Source organism: Lepisma saccharinum, chromosome 21 (genome assembly GCF_977018435.1).
Source record: "Lepisma saccharinum chromosome 21, izLepSacc3.1, whole genome shotgun sequence".
NCBI classification, from domain to species: Eukaryota; Metazoa; Arthropoda; class Insecta; order Zygentoma; family Lepismatidae; genus Lepisma; species Lepisma saccharinum.
Genome location: NC_139249.1, coordinates 63971514 through 63992030, shown reverse-complemented (window position 1 = coordinate 63992030; position 20517 = coordinate 63971514). Strand labels below are relative to the sequence as shown.

Genomic DNA, 20517 nt, shown 5'->3' with positions numbered 1-20517 from the left:
AACCAATTTTGCAGGACATTATCGATGGTTTGTGGCTCTATTGCACGTATAGCACGATGAATATTGTGCTTAAGTGCCTGAATCGTTTCTGGATTGTCATCATAACATCGATCTTTAACGGCACCCCACAAAAAGGAAGTCCAACAGCGTCAAATCGCAGTTTCGCGGAGGCCAAGCAACATCACCAAAACGGCTGATTACACGCTCATTGAACTGAGTGTGCAAAAGGGCTCTGAAGCCCACACAGAGATGCGATAACGAAGCGGGTGGTCATATTGCTTCAATTCCTGAGTACCCTGTAAGCGATTAATCCAAGGTCTTCATTCAGAATTCTCCTCAGGCTAGTACGACGAATGTTCAGATCCTGAGATCTGTGGCGACTTGAGGTACTAGGGTTTTGGCGCACACTTTCGGCAACAGCTGTAATATTCTGGACTGAGCGCACTGGACGAACACGAGGATAACTTGTGTTATCACTTAGCATGCCACTCTCACGAACTTTCTTCACGAACTTCGTACAGCCGGCGCGGTTGGTGCACTATTTCGACCGAAATTTCTTTTCAACATTCGCACTGTTTCGGCAACACAGCACTTACTTTGGAAATAAGTTTTCAATATTTCCCACCGTTGTTGTAAAACGATTCATTTCGTACCGCGGAAATATGCTACTGTGTTTCTGTCAAGGTTTTGATCGTGAATGAGCTCTCAGTGTCAAAATAACATGTACTTTAAAAAGAAACCACCAGATGCTCCACCCTATATATACTGGAGATGGTAATTTTTATCATGTTTGTTCTTGCCTGTTTAATTAAAAGTATATCGTTATTGTGTCTCGTTCTCAATGAGGGAACCCAAAGTCTAGACTTTTGATAAAAGACTCGTTGCGCCGGCTGCATTATTTATTAGTTTCCATAACAGTATATTTTCATGAAGTGTTCTTCGGTCTTGCAGCATGACTGAAGCTAAACTCGGAAACAATATCGTCATAATGCTCAAATGTAGAATATACTTTATCTATTTTGTATTTTACGTACCGAATATATGTCTTCTGAACTCTTTCGATTCTCTTCATATGCTTTACCGTGTCTGTATTCCATATCACGGATGCATATTCAAGCGTATGTCTTACATATGAATAGTACAGAATCAATGAAGTTAGTAGTATATACAAAGTATATTGAAATACTTGTATGTTGAATTGTATCTTCTGCAAATATGCTGTATATGCCGGAGTACTAATTGAGTCGAGTGAACAGCGCCTTGAGTGCTTCGTTGGTGTTGTAAAATTATCTTCCCTGGGTAAGAATGAACCCTAGATCTATTTGTACATTAATAATGACATGATTTATGTGCTTATTGAAATTATGATTAGATTGAAAAATGATTCCCAGGTTCTTTACTGTGTCATCTCTTGTAAGAATATGTACATATATTCTACTGGCTGGATGCTCATTTCGTGTGTATGTTACAAAGCAATTTATAATAAAATTGTTATCGTGAGGTTGGTTGTTTCCACAATTGGATACAATAGTGCCGCACGTACGTTTAAATAACTGTTCTGTATTTGATCTGCACAATGATGCGCGTTTCACGTACAAATCAACTACATAAGGTTGGTAACTAAGTTACAAATAAGTATTCAAACCATCAGTTATCACAATCGTATATTATTCAGACAAATTTGGGCGTGGGAAAGTCATGGAACACCCAGAAGCAAACAAAGACTAATGGGTACGTGATAGTGATCACCCTGTCTTCCACGTGAAATTTTGATAAAGTTGCTCTTTGATATATCCGATAACACTTAGCTTAGGCATTATTGTCACTTCCTTGACAAAGCCACTATTTTCTTTATACTGTAAGATTGATTTGGGTGAGAAATGTATGAGTGAGGAGACACATGCTCGGACTTAAACTGTAAACAAGCATAGCCAGGTATTTTGCATAAATACATAATTAATATGTAATAATAATAATAATAATAATAACATCCTCCCTATCAACCATCGACATCTCAGAAAATACAAGAGGTGTAAAAAATTTGGTTGCTGATAGATATCAGCTTATCAGATAACAGCTCGACGCTACAAAATCCAGATTGGATTCTAGCAAGATCTGAAGATCGAAAATATTCTGCAAACGAAGTTCTTCGTTCTTAGAAAAACTAGTTTAACGCGCAACGGGAACAATTTTCTTCCTTATTTTCTTTTGCATTTTATTTTTAAACTATTTCTATGTAATTTTTCAACGCTGATTTCAAGAATGTAACCGGTTTTCCCGTAGGAATCTTTTACTTTTGGATTGGTATTTACACTGGGAATGGATGGACGACGACGCTTAGATTTACTCTAGCTATGCACTAAAACAGCTTTGATTGATTGATTGAGTGTGTTTTAAATCCACTTTATGTATAGAGACTAATCGGGACTGGACCCGCAGTTTAAAAGTGGGATCCAACCACTGTGTGCCTCCACTGGGCATCGAACCCAGGACCCCTTGATTATAAGGCGACGAAATGAAAAGTGTGAACATACGTTGAGGCAGAATACAAGTTACCGGAGATTGTTGACCAAAACAATATACCCTGTCCGATTTATCTCTGGAGCAAGGCCGCGCATAGCGGTGGAGATGGGAAGAAATCGAGTGAGCAGCGCGAAGCAGTACACATTGCTGGGAAGGTTGCTAACTGCATTCTCTTTCCCCCTCCACGCAATCGCGTTCATCACACGTGTTCATTGGTGGAGCCGTCTTGCGCCACTACTTGCGCAGAGACTTGTTTTCGTTCGCTTGCTCCAGAGACATTCGGGACACGATTTCATGAATTCCCATGCTAAGTGAAACCTCCTTACGTCAGAAGATAATAAGTTTCCGTGGAAAAAATAACTATGTTGTCTCTTTTTTAACTATTAAATTTTCTGTGATAATTCTCTTGTTTTCAATTACACGGAATCTACGTTGACCACAAATGATCGTTTTCTACGTATACAGCAATGGAAAAATTTGTAACTAAGTTAATATATGTGACTGACGTTTGTTCCTTCCGTTTCCGGTTATAACGTCATTGATTGCTTTCGACGGAAATGAGGTTGCTTAACTTCCTGGGATGGGTGTTGGAAGAACAGGAACTGGTTTGAGTTGACAATTTTAGCTTCTCTGTTTTCAGTGGTAACTTTAAGCTATTAAGTAATTACGTTCGGCGTGGTGCAGTGATAAAGTAGTCTATCACAAGGACCCTTTGTTGCTTGTTGATGGATTATGCTACAATACACAAGAGAGGGATTGTATAATGTTGATCGCAGTAACGAAGTGAATGTTTTGGTGAAGATCGATCCATTAGTGATATCTGTGCTTACCTTGCTGCGAAACGAACAAGGAATGGTCGTCAGCAGTGTGTGTCAGCAGTGATTGTGCGTACCAATGAGTACCTTTACATTCTCGACATGACCCCACCCTCTGCAGACTTCCAGAGGTACACCGAGTACCGCAGCATGGCAGCGGGGTGCCTGCCGATGGCCTCTTGCGGCTGCCTCGGCGTGCTGTTCATTCTGATGGGGGCCATGGCCCTCTCGATGACCGACACCGATTACTTCACCAGCGTGGAGAAAGCAGTGAAGGTGCCTATAAAAAAGTCCCCGTGGGGGATCAACGAGAAGCTCGGTGCAATTCTCATCGGGTTAGGGACTTTCATGATGGTCATGAGCGTTTGTCTTGTGGTGATTTTCAAACGGGACAGAAGGAGAAGTTACAGGTGTCATCGGGACAGACCGGTAAGTCGACTGCTTGAAACTGCTACATAAGTTACCACAGTGGCGGCGAAACAGGGGGGGGGGCAAGGTGCCAAGACTGGGGGGAGGGCAAAGGCAGCATATTTCCCTTTTTAGATAAGGTTTAGTATAGTGCGGGGGCAAAAGTAGCGAAAAGTTGGGGGGGGGGGGGGGCAACTGCCCACCTCGGCCTCTCTAATCGCCGCCACTGGTTACCAACGTACCAACTACGTACGAGGTACGAATTGCATTACATTGGAGTCAACTTATAAACTAAATTATGTAATTATATAATATATATATCCTCTCCGATTGTGTAGTGGTAATGTCGCAGGGTTCGCCACGGTGGGACCAACCAGAAAAAACCCGCTGGATTTTTTCGAGTTGGACCCACTTGAAAAAGTCCATTTTAAAACCCAGTGGGTTTCTTCGTTAACTTTGGTATTTCAATGATTCCTGAAATGAAGGAACGTCATAGAGGTGTATACTAATGAAGATTGCATTTTAGACTTTTAGAATGCGATCACGACTGTCATTATAACTCGAGTTTAATTTTGCTATCTAAAATGCTCAACACTTGTAATATTGAAATGAAGTAGAACGAAATTTCACAGCTCAGTACACCAATACAAACGTTTAATCTTTATTTAGAAATTACATAGGCCTATATTAAGCTGTAGATTCTGCAGGTACTTTTAGACAAAAGATTCCAATATATATGTTGAACAGCAACGTATTTATGTTTGCTCAATATTGAATACATTCGTTACTGCAGTTAGCATACCAAATAGCATAGAAATACATGATTACTACATTATTACAATAACACAACTATTACTTATCTACCCCAAGTATATTGCGTAATTTATTCCAAAAGTTGAAAGATTCTTTCTATTGAATATATTCTAATAAATAAAAGTCGCTGAACTCAGATCTTAAGTCAGTTTCTTTCGATCTACTATCGGGGAATGCTATCTATACTATCGCTATTTTATTATGCTTGTGACTGAAGATAATACCGTGCGTCCATTTCGATCTTCAGCCGAGAGATCGGGAGAAGCGTGGCGGGCGGCGCTGACGGAGATGCCGACATTTGCGACCTGTAATATATGGACAGATGCAGACATTTATATAAATATTGCAAAACGAGCACTAACCTGTGTTATAAGATTACGGTTTTAATTTTAGTAGCTTAGTGGCTGTATGTGCCGATGATTTTGACACGCCCACCTCTTTTGAAACACGGCGTATAGGTTTGTTTGGAGAACGTTCTAACGCTGCACCAATATCATCGAGTTTTGTTTCAGTTAGAATCCGTCTTTTTTGCTTAGGTGTTTTAAAATTTAACGATCCAGTTTCTCGTAATTTAAGGACAAGATGTCTAACCGTATCTCTATGTGGAGTTGAAACGCCTGGGAATTTCTGTACAAATTGCCTACACACATCTCGACACGAGTCTGTTTTCATGTACATGTCATACATAATAAATCTTTGTTCTTACGTGAACCTTGCGGCTGGCATTCCAATCGTCTCACTGACACAACACACATACACACTGCAATAACACAAACAAGTAACTGCAAGTAACCAAGAATAACACTCTTGCGCACAGTACGAAATTAACACGCTCTTGGTTTACATTGCTCGCCACTATATTCGCAAGGGTGTAAGGGGTGCTCCATCCACGTAGTGCACCCAATGGTCAACCTCACTTCCACGTAGTACACCCTGGACTGCAGACCAACGAGGCTCTGGCGACTGGCCCCATGGTCAGTATAATTTTGTTTGTGTTGTCCTGTGATTTGTCCTTATTTGTACCGAGTGCTCCTTTACAGCCTCAGCTTTTAACGAAAGTCAGAACATTTTAATATTTTATGATTTTAGTTCTGCAACGTCAGAGTTGTAATATGTAACGATAAGGGGCTGGACCCCGCATAATGTGACGGGTGCAAAGTAGCCTTAGTGCTGACGCACCCAAAATTTTAAATTCAAATTCAAACTATATTCGCAGCTCTGTCTTCATCTAGTCGCGAAGGAACAAAAAAACTCGAGCTCGGAGATTTCGGATTGCAAGGAAGCTCACGAAAACCATTCACTTTTAACGGTTTCGTCTGCAGCGTAGTCTTGATACAGTGTTGCACATTCGAAACCTCCAAACGATTCCCATCGCCACAAAACTCTTTCAAGGATATAAACTTAAGCAGGACGTTACTGGTCAAAATTATGATTAAAATGTTTTATTATCTGTGGCTCTTAACATCGTTTCTAAAGCGTATTTTTTTGTGTATATAAGAGCAGAACTTGAATGAATTACAGATGATAAATTATAACACAGGTTAGTGCTCGTTTTGCAATATTTATATAAATGTCTGCATCTGTCCATAAAAATAAGCGGGTATTACAGGCCGCAAATGTCGGCATTTCCGTCAGCGCTGCCCGCCACGCTTCTCCCGATCTCTCGGCTGAAGATCGAAATGGAATTTCGCACGCACTGTATTACACACCTGCAATTGATCTCTTGATGTTTCTGACAAAAGTCGTAATGTATCTTATATCGTAATGTATCCATTATTGATACAACATCAGCTAATATCAATTCAAACATACATACTTGCTATCCACAGAGTCACAGAGGTGACCAGGAAATCCTAAGAGAATAAAGGATAGAAAATAAACATTTCTGTGATTTAGCAGTTTGTTGTGGTCTGCTAGTTGGTGTGCCAGGCGGCGAGGTGCAGTGTGTAGGTTGAGCGGCAATTACAAATGTGAATTATTACATGTATTCACATTTTATTTATAAAAGCTCGACAAAACCCAATTAAACCCGAAAAAACCAAATTAAACCCGAAAAAAACGATTAAACCCACCTGCGCCCAGGTGGGTTGGCTTTTTTTTCAAACCCTGTAATGTGGTCGCTTTGTAGTCAAATCGTTCTAGGTTTGATAACCGGTGGAAGTACATAGTGATTCGGATCCTACTTTAACCCTAGGAGTACCACAGAAAAAATATAACATCTGGTACCATCTGTGTCTCTCAGACCCAGAATTAAAAATTGTGGTATTTACCTGGGAGAAGTATAACAATAAAGAGACTTTGATTTAAGAGAGCCATTTGGTCCATTGTATCGACTCCTTCCTTGGTGCTATTGTAAGAGAGGATGACCTCTGGCTTTCTCAATGAGTTGCTCTCGTCGATGTTGCCTTTGGAGTGCATGGTGCTGAGAACAACTACTTTGCCCTTTTTGGGACAGTAGGATGTAAGCATTGCCTCCTTCTGAAACCCGAATACTGTGGTATTGGGGTCACGTCCTTTGGTTGTGACAAATAGCAAAATAGTTCCAGGGCAACGAGCGCCATTTCCCCAGCGCCATCTACAGGGTGGCTCAATAAGTCACTTAACACCCTCAGTACAAGGCCACTGCGGCATGGAATTTGAAATTGGCGATGACCAATCGTTATCTGGCCAAGGGGGAACCACATTGACGCCACCCACACTTTCGGCGGCCAGAATATTCGATGATTTTTATCTGATAACCCATTTTCGACAGATCAAAGCTGAATGGTTAGTGTTGGTAAGTTAATGTTGTGGCGTGCTGTGTGGAACACGATTGGTTAGTCAATTTTCCATCAACGGAACCTTAAATGCTTAGGGCTACTTGGATTTGTTAAATAAACAGTTTTTTTCATCCTTGCTTATGGAAGAAGGTACTTTTTACAGAGTTTTTTCAATAGCGAAGAACACCAGAACACTTATGGGAACGTTATGAACCAGTTTTTGTCCAAAGTTAGTTATCAGATGACAAGGGTCACATATTCTGTTTATGAACTTCCTTATGAACATAAACATTAGCCTTGTCACTGTGAAGGACTTTTAATTCAATGGAAGCGTCACACTGTAAATTGTTCGCGACAACCATTCATAATGCACAGCTCTTCATGGATGTATCCGATTAAAATAATGTGCAATGGCATGCGAACGTCTCTCCATAGACGTCACTTTGATCTCGATGCATTACCGAAGCGCTAAACAAATTTTAAGGCATTTTTCTAACACCTCGAAAAGGAGCAAATTGGTACAAGAATTCAGTCATAACTTTTTACTGGTTAAAGATACGTCGAAAAAACCTTCACCATTGCATTTCTCGTGAAATTCTAGCCCATGTTGATATGTCGCACGACCCCCTTCCCATTTAAAATTCTGAAGTTGAATTCAAGATGGCCGCCGACCGTGTGGGTTGCGTCAATGTGGTTCCCCCTTGGCCTGATAACGATTGGTCATCACCATTTCCATGTTGCGCGCTGCAGTGGCCTTGTACTGGGGGCGTTAAGTGACTTATTGAGCCACCCTGTACATATTCAAATGGAAAATATCAGTGGGTCTCAAAGACCCAGTTGGTACCAGTTACTATTATATTCTGTAGAAGTCTACTGGAAATCTCAAACACGAAGATAATTTCAACACTTAATCTTCAACGAAACTGCAACGAAGTCACATGACCTCATAGTCCCTGCAAAATGCCTTGCAAAAGTATAGACATATGAATTCAGTTATGGGTCTCAGAGATCCGGTTGGTACTCGGAGGGTTAAGCTACAGGTTCAATCCCGAATAGTATATTTGTACATATAAGGAACTTGAAATAAAAACTCAACAGGGACAATAAAATACAATACAAAAATCAATATAACAATTTACTTTGTATGAGATAACAAAAGGTTCATAGAGGAACAGCACGGCGTGCCAGATGAAGAGAAGCGTGTTAAGAGGCCAACTTTTGATCTTGCCACCGGAGGATTCCGGTGCATCACCCTGGGAAGGATTTTATTTTGTTAGTGTTCTATTTCATCAATTTCATTTAATACTCATCGTCGCTATTACCCAAAGGAAAAATGCAAAGAAAAAGTAAGTAAAATATAAATATGACAACAATTTTACACAGATAGGCTTTTATCTAGAACAACCTGTGGCCAATGTAACTTTAGGGGGCCGGCATCCCACACCAGGTCCTAAAGCCATAAATAAATATATTATTTTAGATTTAGTTCTGTTTTGTTCCTTCTTCAGAATTTGTTATATCAGTAGCCAAATACAGTACCCGGTCCAATATTCTGCAAGTAGTTCACTGCAGATGATTATTTAAATTTTCTTAAGAGATTTAGGAGTCGACCACCTTTGTTTCTATTTACTGAGACCAGAGAATTTTATCCAATCCTATATTTATTAACATTGTAATCAATAGCTCTCAAGAAACAGTAGCTATCAAGTCTTGAAGGAGAAGATTTTCTTTAACAGAACAAAAAAAAAACAATTAGCTTTTCACTCCTTTTTGAATACAGAGTTTTAAAATTAAGAGATTCTTACCAATAATAATAATAATAATAATAATAATAATAATAATAATAATGACAACAATAATAATAATAATCGGAATAGGGATTACAAACATTGAAATCTGTGTTATTGAAAGTTCGTTTAATGTAAAACAACAATTTAATGCATTACTGAAAATCGTCAATCTCTATATAATTCCATACTGGACAACCAATCAACCAAACAATTGATCATCGAAATACAGAGACATTATAACATTCTAGACGTCCAACAATATATCTTCTACAGCAGTGGTTCCAAACTTTTTCGTTTCGCGGCGCCCCTAGTGTTTCAAGATTTTTCCGCGGCGCCCAAGTCAAAATGTAGGCCTATCTAACACTTGTAACGCTCTGTTAGTGTGGTTGGGTTGCTTGTTAAAAAATAAACACATGTTTCAAATTCAGAAACATTTTGCATGTATAAAGAACTAAACACCATGTGTATACTAACAAGTGAGTGTCGCCGGGCTCTGTAGCGGAGTGGTTATCACAGCGCTCAGCGACACCAGGGGTCATGGATTCGAATCCTGGCCTGGGCATGGGTGTTTGTGAGTGTCCCTTCATCAATTTCATCATATCGTCTTCATCCTCATCATCGCGATTAGGCAAAGTGGCAGAAAAGCAAAGTAAAATAATAAACAAAACAAATAAACAAAATCAATCAATCAAACAAGTAAGTGTCATTTCAGTGAAAATATTGGAACATTTCGTGACGCCCCTGTAAGCCAACCACTGTGTCAGTATTTGCAGTAATAAAATCCTGCATGTGGTTGCGCTTTCACATGCTGGGCAAAGCAAACACTCTTGATGCCTGCTGAAGACGCATCGTGGGTTTGCGTATTGAAGTTGTTATTGGCTCATTACCACCGTGACGAATGCGGGTCCTCGCCCTCCAAGGATACCCACATCCTAGCTTGTTACGCAATCAAGTACCTGTGCGAAACAAGCACGAGGTAACCGGAGCGAAGCATAATTACTTAGCATTTGCGCGGAAGGTTGTGATCTTCATCATGTGTTGTTATCGACTAGACGCCAACAAGCCTCTCTCCCAAGGTCGCTCTCACATCTAAGCACCAGCACAATGGAGGGTTGTTAGAGATGGCAACCTTGTTGTTCAACTTATTTGCAAGTACGCAAATACTTTCTTTTAAACTTTTTACACATCATTAAAGCCATTAAGAGGGAAGCTTGAAAACACACACTTTTTTCAAGTACTCATTTAGCCCTTAAAAGCACAAAACTAACTAACTCTCTAGCCTTCTCAAACCCGAAGGTTTATGGGTGCAGCAACACAAACCTTCCATCTGTTCCTTATCCTTCGCAAGATCAATTCAATCATTTCCATCCTTACCGATTTCCTTTAGGTCCATCTTAACGTTATCCCTCCATATTCCTCTTGGCCTTCCTACAGGCCTCTTACCATCAGGTTTCCCGACAAGAATTCTGTAAATTCTTCTTTCCTCTCCCATTCGTGCCACATGGCCTGCCCAACCTAAGTCTTCTTGATTTAATTATTCTAATAATATCTAGACAACCACAAGGATACGCAATATAAATGATTATGTTTTTAACGCATAGTACTGGATCATACAGACCCCCATTGTGCTTTATTCATACAATAGTATAACACGCACCTACTGACTTGAGTGCAAATATCCTAACTCCCTTCTTTAATCGGAATTCTCAGATGTTTCTAAAGGGCGTTCCATTAAGACGGATGAAAGTTAGCAGTAAAGAAAACGGTGTTATTGGTGAAACTTTATTGATTTCACTTTTGGATCACGTGATTGCCATGCAATTATGTGTGAAAAACAATATCGGCCAAATGTCCGCCAAGGCTTCGGCGGCACACGTCCACTCGATGGTCAAAATTTTTGATCACGTCTCTGCATAGTTGCTCCTCCTCGATCTCACCAATATGCCTTATTATCTCATCCTTCAGCTGTTGAATTGTTGTTGGATTGTTGGCATAGACCTTACTTTTGAGATAACCCCAAAGGAAAAAATCTAATGGGATCAAGTCGCACGATCGTGGTGGCCAATTGACATCGCTGTATCGAGAGATGATGCGACCTGGGAACTTCTCATTCAATAAAGTCATTGTTGCATTGGCTGTGTGGCTTGTAGCGCCGTCCTGTTGAAACCACAAATCTTCGACATCCATAGCATTCAATTCAAGCCATAAAAAGTTGGTTATCATGTCATCGTATCGCTCGCCTGTAACCGTTACAGAATTCCCGGCATCATTTTCGAAGAAATACGGGCCCATGATTCCGCTAGCAAAAAAAAAAAAAAAAAAAAAAAAAAAAAAAAAAAAAAAAAAAAAAAAAAAAGTGACCTTTTGTGGATTCAGTGGCTTTTCAACGATGTTCCTTGGATTTTCATCAGCCCAAATGCGACAATTCTGCTTATTGAACCCACCAAGATGAAAATGGGCTTCATCACTAAAGATAATTTTTTTGCGAAAAATCATCATCGGCTTGTTTTTGTTCGTGCATCCAATTGACGAATGTACGGCGCTTCAAATGGTCAGCAGGCTTCAATTCTTGTGTCAATTGAATTTTGTAAGCGTGTAGAGACAGATCCTTTGTCAAAATTCGATGTAGCGTTGTTGTGGAGACGTTCAATTCCTGCGCGCGATGACGAATAGAGGTGTCTGAATTCGTGGCCACATTCTCGCGCACTGCAGCAATGTTTTCAGCTGAACGGCGTAAACGAGCACGCATTGGGATTTTCACATCTGCCACCGACCCAGTTTGTTTGATCGGTTGGTCGATTATGTTGACCAAAAAAATCGCGAAGTGCCCGAAATGCATTTCTGTTTCAACGTCCATTTTCGTAATAGGCTTCGATAACTTTAACACGTTGCTTGATTGTTAATCTTTCCATCGTTGCAACTGCCAAAGACTGAAGTTGTTAAATCTGAAAGAAAAAGAAAAAAAAACATTAAACACTTAACCTTATTTCATATTTCATATCGTTTCAAATTAATGGAACACCCTCTTATAAGGCAAGGGGCCACAATAACTTAATTTGCACAAACTCCAATGCGTGCAGGAAAGCAATTTGTTACTTTCACAAATAACACACTTGGAACACATTTCCAACATTTATCTTCCTCAATTCAGAAAAACCAACACACTTGTACACAATATTGACTTTTATTAACTTTAATCACATTTAACACAGTAAAGATAATTAACGTGCAACTTACAAAACTAATACATCCATATACGTACTTCTTTTGACAATACTCCAAAAAAAAACTTCATTATCACTAGTGTTGCCCACGAGACGAGACGAGACGAGACTTTGGTCTGTCCCGTCCCGTCTCATGAAAATGCTGTCTCGTCTCGAAAATATTCGTTTGTCCCGTCTCGTGTCCCGTCTCGAAGGGTTCTGTCTCGTCTCGTCCCGTCTCGTTTTGTCTCGTCTCGTCTCGTAAAAGTGATCCGGAATATCATGCCAACAAAAGTCAAAAGTAGCAGAAACACAATATTTTCCCGGAAAGTGGAATAAAGCTCCAAATAGTTTACCCATTGCGTGGTGAGAATAAATAAGGTTCGTTAATCACAAGGACATTAATATTAAAAATGCAGTTTGTAGGTTACTGATTGCTAGGTATCTTATGAAATCTACCTGCATAAAAACAGCTGTCCTGGCTAGGAAATTAATGTCAAAAAAGGTGATGAATTGAAGATTTGCTGAATAACAAAAAAGGATGTTAAATCCAGTTTACGAAAAAAAAAAAGTTCCTAATTAATATTTCTGTACATAAATCTTCATTGATACTGTCATGCAAAGCCGTATGATCTCAATAGAATCCTTCTAGTAAGTTCGGCAGGAATAAGTAACCCTCTATTATGCTAAACAAATATATATTTTTTGTTTCGCTAGAGAGTCATTCCATGCCAAATCAACACAGATATGTGCAATTTTTAACCTGACCATCTCCGATTTTTATGAAATTTGGGGAGTTGAAACTATGCATAGAACTTAGTAACTATGAAAATTTTTAGTCTCGTGCGTCTTGTAATTGTTAAATTATTCAAGGTCAAAGTTCGCATAAATTGCCTTTTTTGAGCCCGCTTAGCTATACTAAATGTGCTGTAACTCCGTCCCTATTTCGCCATCGGAGATGGTCAGGTCAAAGGCTGTGTTGATTTCGCATGGAATGACTCTAGAGCAAGGCCCCAGGAGGATGCAAGAAGCCGTTCCTGCAAAAGTGTATGTTTTAAGAAGCAAAGAAACGTAACAAAACCACCACGTATGGAAGGCAAACCTGCATTTAGTTTATATCGCATATTTACAGAGCCGTGCCTCCTGAAGTTATTAAAATCCCAACTTGATTGATTCTTTTAGACATTCTATAGTTGAAAAAAATATGTTTAGATGCACCAAAAGTGCATCATTATCAGATTATGCATATAACGTGTTATTGGAATCAACATATTTGTGTAAATTGGGTGCCTCCCCGATGGCGTACACTGAAAAAAATAAAGGTGTGGAAACTCACCTTTTGGGGTGAGTTTGGCTTGTCACAAATATACGTCCCCAAAAGGTGAGTTTCCACACCCCATATTGGGGTGAGTTTTTTCTCACCCTAGTATAGAGTGTGTTTTTCCTCCCATAGGGTGAGTTTTCTCACCCTAGTATAGAGTGTGTTTTTCCTCCCATAAGGGTGAGTTTTCTCACCCTAGTATAGAGTGTGTTTTTCCTCCCATAAGGGTGAGTTTTCTCACCCTAGTATAGAGTGTGTTTTTCCTCCCATAAGGGTGAGTTTTCTCACCCTAGTATAGAGTGTGTTTTTCCTCCCATGAGGGTGAGTTTTCTCACCCTAGTATAGAGTGTGTTTTTCCTCCCATAAGGGTGAGTTTTCTCACCCTAGTATAGAGTGTGTTTTTCCTCCCGTAAGGGTGAGTTTTCTCACCCTAGTATAGAGTGTGTTTTTCCTCCCATAAGGGTGAGTTTTCTCACCCTAGTATAGAGTGTGTTTTTCCTCCCATGAGGGTGAGTTTTCTCACCCTAGTATAGAGTGTGTTTTTCCTCCCATAAGGGTGAGTTTTCTCACCCTAGTATAGAGTGTTTTTCCTCCCATAAGGGTGAGTTTTCTCACCCTAGTATAGAGTGTGTTTTTCCTCCCATAAGGGTGAGTTTTCTCACCCTAGTATAGAGTGTGTTTTTCCTCCCATACGGTGAGTTATTCTCACCCTAGTATAGAGTGTGTTTTTCCTCCCATAGGGTGAGTTTGAGGGGTTCGTGAGGAAGAGGTAAATGATCTTCATTTAGTATAATAATGCTTACCTTTAACCTTGAAGAATCAGTCAGATATTTTCTATCTTATCCAATATGAATTCAGAATAAGATAGAGCAATCATAACTTCATTATAATTTCTTCCCAGATGGCAAATGTATCAAAGTAGAGAAATGCAATGTTAACTCTTGCATTGTGTAATATACGACATCACAGTGAAAACAGTGTTTCTTCATTTAATGCGTTCAGATTTTAATGTGATTAATTGTCTTCTTTATAAAAATAATACCATTCAATTCAGCATTAAAATTTGACAAAGCTTAAAAATCTTAGAGGAAACTAAATGCAGCACGCTCACCAAGGTATTCATGTAGAAGAACAAGCCATCCCTAAATTACATGAAGCTTGCAAGGAATATTATGTATCGATTTCTAAATCATACAAAAAAGCCGCAACTTTTAATGTACATACATATTTTCCAATAAGTCTTTTTTGAGACTTCCACTTGATGCTTAGAAGCCAATTGGGACTGGATATATGTACAGTCACATACACTGCTGGGTTGTAATGATTTAATTGAAAGTCAATGGTGCTGTTACAACCCAGAAGTGTCCTTGAGTGTACAATATAACATGAAGGGTATTGATCTTCAGAAGTCACACCTGTTAATTATAAAATAACAACTTTTTTCTGTACTGTTTGGAAAGCAACACTCATGCTCACATACATTGCTAGGATAAATTAATGACATACTTAACACAACAAAATACTGTATACTTGTATATCCGTAGATAAATTTTATGTATACGTTGGATGCAAGTATATACATACATGGTAAGGGGATAATCTCTGAAAAATACTACCTTGCCACTAAATGCATACACATTAAGCAATAATTCAACCTTACCTTTCCTTTGCTGTTGGTTCTGCACACTCAGTTCAATGCCACAATCATTACAATGTGAGTGATTTTTGGTGCTTTTAGAACCTATTTCAGTACTTTAATAAATTAATTAGAAACGAAAATGTACATTCTTAAGAAGGCAGAGCAAATTTAGTAGAAGTTATAAATGTTCATATACATAATTTTTAACCACTCTATTTCAAATAGAGAGCTTAATTTTTTTCGCCCCAAAGATTAGGTTGAAGAAATAAAGTTACCAGTTAGCAAAAAATTCAACTTTATTTACAATATTCGTACATTTCATCTTGCAATAATTCAACATAGTTCTCACAATTTTATCCAAAAAAAGAGGAATTTTACTTCATTGCTAAAAATTTGCATGCTGTATTCCTTTAAAATGTCTGTATGGAAAGGCGTCCATGATCTGAAAGGAGAAAAAATGTAAGAGTAAATAAGAATATAACCAAGAATGCATTTAGGTCAGAGTGTGATAGTTTAGAATGTACTTATAACATTTATGAGTCTTAATACTTCCCTGAAAAGTATACTAGTGATGTGTGCATACAAAGTGATTCAAGCTTGAGTAGCCAGCCTTCATGGATGAATGGTTACGAAAGCATGCTAAAACGCCTGGGGTGTCGAGTTCGAATCCCAGCCTGAGCACAGGTGTTCTTTGTGAGTGTCCATTCATCCATTCCATCATATCATCACTCATCCTCATGTTCGCAATTAGCCCAAAAGTGGCAGAAATGCGAAGAAAAATAAACAAAATCAATCAGTCAAGCTGCTCAATTGATAGATTGACTTGGTGTTTTAAGTCCACTTTATGCACAATATGGCTAATCGAGACTGGACCTGCGGTTCAAAGTGGGATCCGAACCACTATGTGCCTCCACAGGGTATCGAACCCAGGACCCCTTGATTACAAGGCAACGACCTACCACTGCACCATCGGGGAGGCCCTCAAGCTGATCAGTTTCTACATTGAATGCAGTAGCACTAAATTGGCAATTTATTTTACACAGCATTTCCCATAATATTTAAAGCTCGGGGGGGGGGGTTAAACCCAGTAACCCCCCTTGCGTGCGCCACTGATTGAATGAACAGGTGGAGGAACTAAGAGTATGTCACCCTATTATGCAAAGGTAATATAAACATGCATGCTTTTATTTCATAAGCAAGGGCCTATACAAGGAGCGTGATGATGGGGCTATAAACAGGCAGGAAAAAATAGCGAAATGAGGGCTGACTACTGGGCACGCCACAGCATATAACTGGAAATGGCACACTATCTTCAAAAGTAAGAAATTACTTTAGGATAATATTTTGTGCTGAAACATCGGTGTCGGGAGATGGAGGTGGAACATATCCGTTGACCCCCCCCCACCCCCTGGAATTGCCATCGGCCATTTCAAGTCACAAAAAGCAGAAGTTGTTATAACATAAATATTGTTTAGAAAGCTTTTATTGAAAAGTTAAAACTTAAACAGAATAACTGTGCATTTCAGTACACTAACTGTGTAAAATGGAAAAAAAAAAATATATATATAGTAATAAGGAAAAGTTGTACTTGATATTCATTCATCTAGTAGTTCTCCCAAAGGATTTAATAATAGTAATAATAATAATATAATTTTATTTTTTTGTTATAATAGTTATTACTGTAAAATTATTATCATAACCATGATTCTTATTGTTAATATTTGTTCTACTATTAAGTTAAGTCAATGGATTGCCCCCCAATACACACACACAAACACCTTTCTGGTGTCGCCTAAGAGCTCAAACAGTACCATTCAATGTTGGTGTGAAAAATATTTTTTTTACTAATTTTTGAGTGTTTAGCTTTAGCTTTCTTTTGTTTCTGTTAGTTCTGCAGGGTGCGAAATCCTGGGGGGACAGGGGGATTTCCCACCACCAACAATCTTGGCCTTAAAAATCCCCCCACCAAAAATTTCCGGGGGGAAGATTTTTTGTTATAACAAACGAAAGATAAGCAATTACTTTTAATTTCAAATATACTGTACTAAGAATAATATCGAAAACACACACAAATTAGTGTAGTTGTGAGTATTGAGCTTTCTCTCTCAATAAATCATTAACAAATCAACACCAATACGCACAATTAAAGTAAAACAAGAATGCAAGAAAATTATAACTATGAAATCTAATTGATTTATATTAACATAAAGCACAAACAAAACAAAAACTTACACATAATAAAAGCACTTCAACTATTTCATAATTTATAACATCTTTAACCAAGTTACTAAAGGAATTAGTTGGCTGCTTTACAATATCTGATATGTATAAAAGTAACAAATTAATTTACTTTTAATAATACACACATGTGGCGGAGGGGGAATGTAAATTAAGAACTTTCTTCCCCCACCAGTTTTCAATGATTTCGCACCCTGTAGTTCTGTCCTGTCAAAGTGTATGTGTAAACATCATGTAGCGAAAAGGCAAAAAGATTTTATTTATTCTGTACATTATACTAGCATGTAACAGGCTCAGTGCCAGAAGGAGAAGTGAGTGGATGCCTCATTCCATCCCTTCACCCAGCAGACAAGAGACACATACCCTTGACAATTTTAAATATTTTCTATAGAAACAAGACATAGCTACATGAAAGTTCAACTCTCCAAAAATAAAAGCATGGATATGATTCTGTTTTCAAGTAGCAGAAATAAAGTTCTATTGAAAGTTTAGAAAGTATAGAAAGAAATACATAAAGATTATAATTTGTATATTTATGCTAAGGTGCATTTTGGAAATGCATATCCAAAGATTCTTAATTACAAAATGAAAGGTGTGTTTGTATGGTTCGCACACGCAGCATTATATTTTACGTTCCTAGTTCTATTTATGTGATTCTGACATTTTCAGATTACATACAGGTTAATTGATTTATTTACTTACATTTCCATTTACAAAATCAGGATCATCTTCAAACATCAGATGTGGTTATTTTAGTTAAACAGCATTCAATGTCTGAAATAAGGAATAAATTTAAATTAGATTAATCTTGAAAGTAGCAAAAATTTAACTTCTTCAATACAACAGTTTATTGTACAACTATATTTCATAATAGATGGAAGACTATTTGAAGCGTTCAAGTGGATTTAACATATAAAAGTTAATTATCATGCAAAGTTAGTATCATTTGGATCCCCCCAGCAATTTAAATTCTCCTAAGGAATGTCTATATATACAGTGGAAGATTGAATGAAAGAAACCCAGAATGATGAAAGTTTAGATACTTTTCAAATAAGAATTAATTTCTTTATCTGTGTGTTTTCTTCTACATAACATCTCAAAATGAATTTAATTTCCAAAGACAAAATTTGTATGTAGGCTTTTACAGGGTAACTGATAGCCAATAAATGTAGCATCACAGACCCTCACTTTGCAAGTTGAAAAGAGAAAACAAATAAAATGTATGAATCGCTTACTTCATCCCACATCCACAAGAACACTAAATTGTACACAAGCAGCAATCGATTCTCAGAACTTAAAGATGCTGACGCAGAAGTATATTTGCTGTGTGGTCTAGTCAACCATTTTTTTTACTAATCCTCCATGAAATTAATTGTGTAACAAAGATATTAGGAAAGGTATGTAAAGAGTGAGATGCATAAATATTTCCCGGAGAAGTTCAATGCAGTTCAATTCCTTAAATACACGTGGGACGTCAAAAAATATTGAAAATTATGAACAACTTGCCTGGTAATATTTTAACATCTCGCTGTACACATTGTGTAATTAGTATGCCATATCAATTTCCAAATACTTCTTAAGACAGTCACAACAAAGTTTTACACTCCAGCCTACACTGTGTATAACTATTAGTACTGTCCTTCCCAGTGGCGAACACTCCCTTTGAAACAGAAATAACCGAAGCTATGAGACACACACCCACCCTTTCCTATTTCCAGATTTGTTGTTTGAATTTGTTTTTAAGTCCACTTTATGCACAGAAAGGCTAATCGGGGCTGCACCTAAAGTTCAAAGTGAAATCTGAACCACTACCGAGTATGGAACCTCGGACTCCTTGATACATGTATTTATGTATGCATGTACTTTTGACACTTTAATTTTCTTTTCACACTCACTATGATGACTAAATGTTCAATACTAGCTGACCACCTCTAGCGTGCGCTACACCTGGGTACATATAGTGGTCGCCACTGGTCCTCCCACCTCAACATATAAGCTTACTTCCTAAGAGACCTCTTCATTTCAAGTTCCTACAGCTTAAAACTTATGAAAATAATGAATAATAAATTCCCTTGAAAAGAGAACAAAATTAGATTTGAACTACTCTACTTACATTGCATATCTGTGTAAACCCAACCCATGCAGGATCCTTGAAAAACTGCTATCGGTGATGAGTGGCGAAATGTTCAGTGTAGATTGGAACTAAGGCGAGTGTGTTTGTGGGTATTATCCGTATTCACTCCTCTCTATGCATGGTACATTCCTGAAAAGGAGTTGAAAATTAAAATAATACTTAAAATTTTATGTTACACAACCATATTTATGTGTAAAAGAAATCTAAGACAGCACTCTAAAAGAAATTCTAGCTGCTGCTTGAAATTGTAAGTTTTCTTAACTTAAATTGTTAATGTTTAGAATCCCCCAAGGACCGAAAATTAGAAGATACTATGGACGCACACTACAAAAAACCTCACGAATATCAGCGTCTGAATGTGGGAAGGCGATCATTGCTCCCGAAAATTAATGTCAAGGTATATTTAACTTTCACGCCCTTGTTTACAATGTGTCTTTTTTCCTTTAAAAAATTGTGAATTAGATGTAATCGACTACAACGAATGAATGGAGTTTAAGCAGCAGCTTACAAATCTTATAAACTCTTACAGAAGCCTGTTTTGTAAATAATATTTCCCATGCAAATTAACTTTACGTCCCACAGTATCCCACTGCATTATTTTGGCCTCTTTACTTAAAAATCAATTACAAATCCCTCTGGGGTACGTTCCGACAGGCAATAACGAAAGATTATGAATTATGCGCAACAAGTTACTTTACAACTTTAGGAACATCACCAGGCCCGTAGCTAGAATTGATCTCTAGGGGGGGCTCACGGTTTATCAGGGGGGGCTCACGGTTTATCAGGTGACTTTTAAAAAAAACGTTTCACATTAAATAAAGGTAAGCTGTTTTGTGTGTGTTAAGGGGGTCATTAAGTTAATATAAAACATTAA

At 38.2% G+C, this 20517-nt stretch overlaps 1 protein-coding gene and 1 long non-coding RNA gene across 4 annotated transcripts in view; one reads left to right on the top strand and one right to left on the bottom strand.

The window, feature by feature from the left end:
- The window catches only part of LOC146004060 (uncharacterized), a 117148-nt gene that overhangs the window by 74741 nt on the left and 21890 nt on the right, over nucleotides 1-20517 (top strand). The window contains exon 1 of one of the 3 annotated variants that reach the window (XM_083142673.1): nucleotides 3210-3767. The exons of the other annotated variants lie outside the window; for them this stretch is intronic. Within the exon in view, the coding sequence (XP_082998799.1) occupies nucleotides 3441-3767 (327 nt within the window). The 5' untranslated portion in view covers nucleotides 3210-3440. Of the gene's footprint in view, nucleotides 1-3209; nucleotides 3768-20517 lie in introns of those variants that run through there. 3 annotated transcript variants of the gene reach the window in all.
- LOC146004412 (uncharacterized) lies at nucleotides 15550-19760 on the bottom strand. The gene is made up of 3 exons (XR_014443928.1): nucleotides 19623-19760; nucleotides 18212-18283; nucleotides 15550-15713 (listed from the first exon to the last, which is right to left on the bottom strand). It is a non-coding gene; the product is annotated as an uncharacterized LOC146004412 (long non-coding RNA).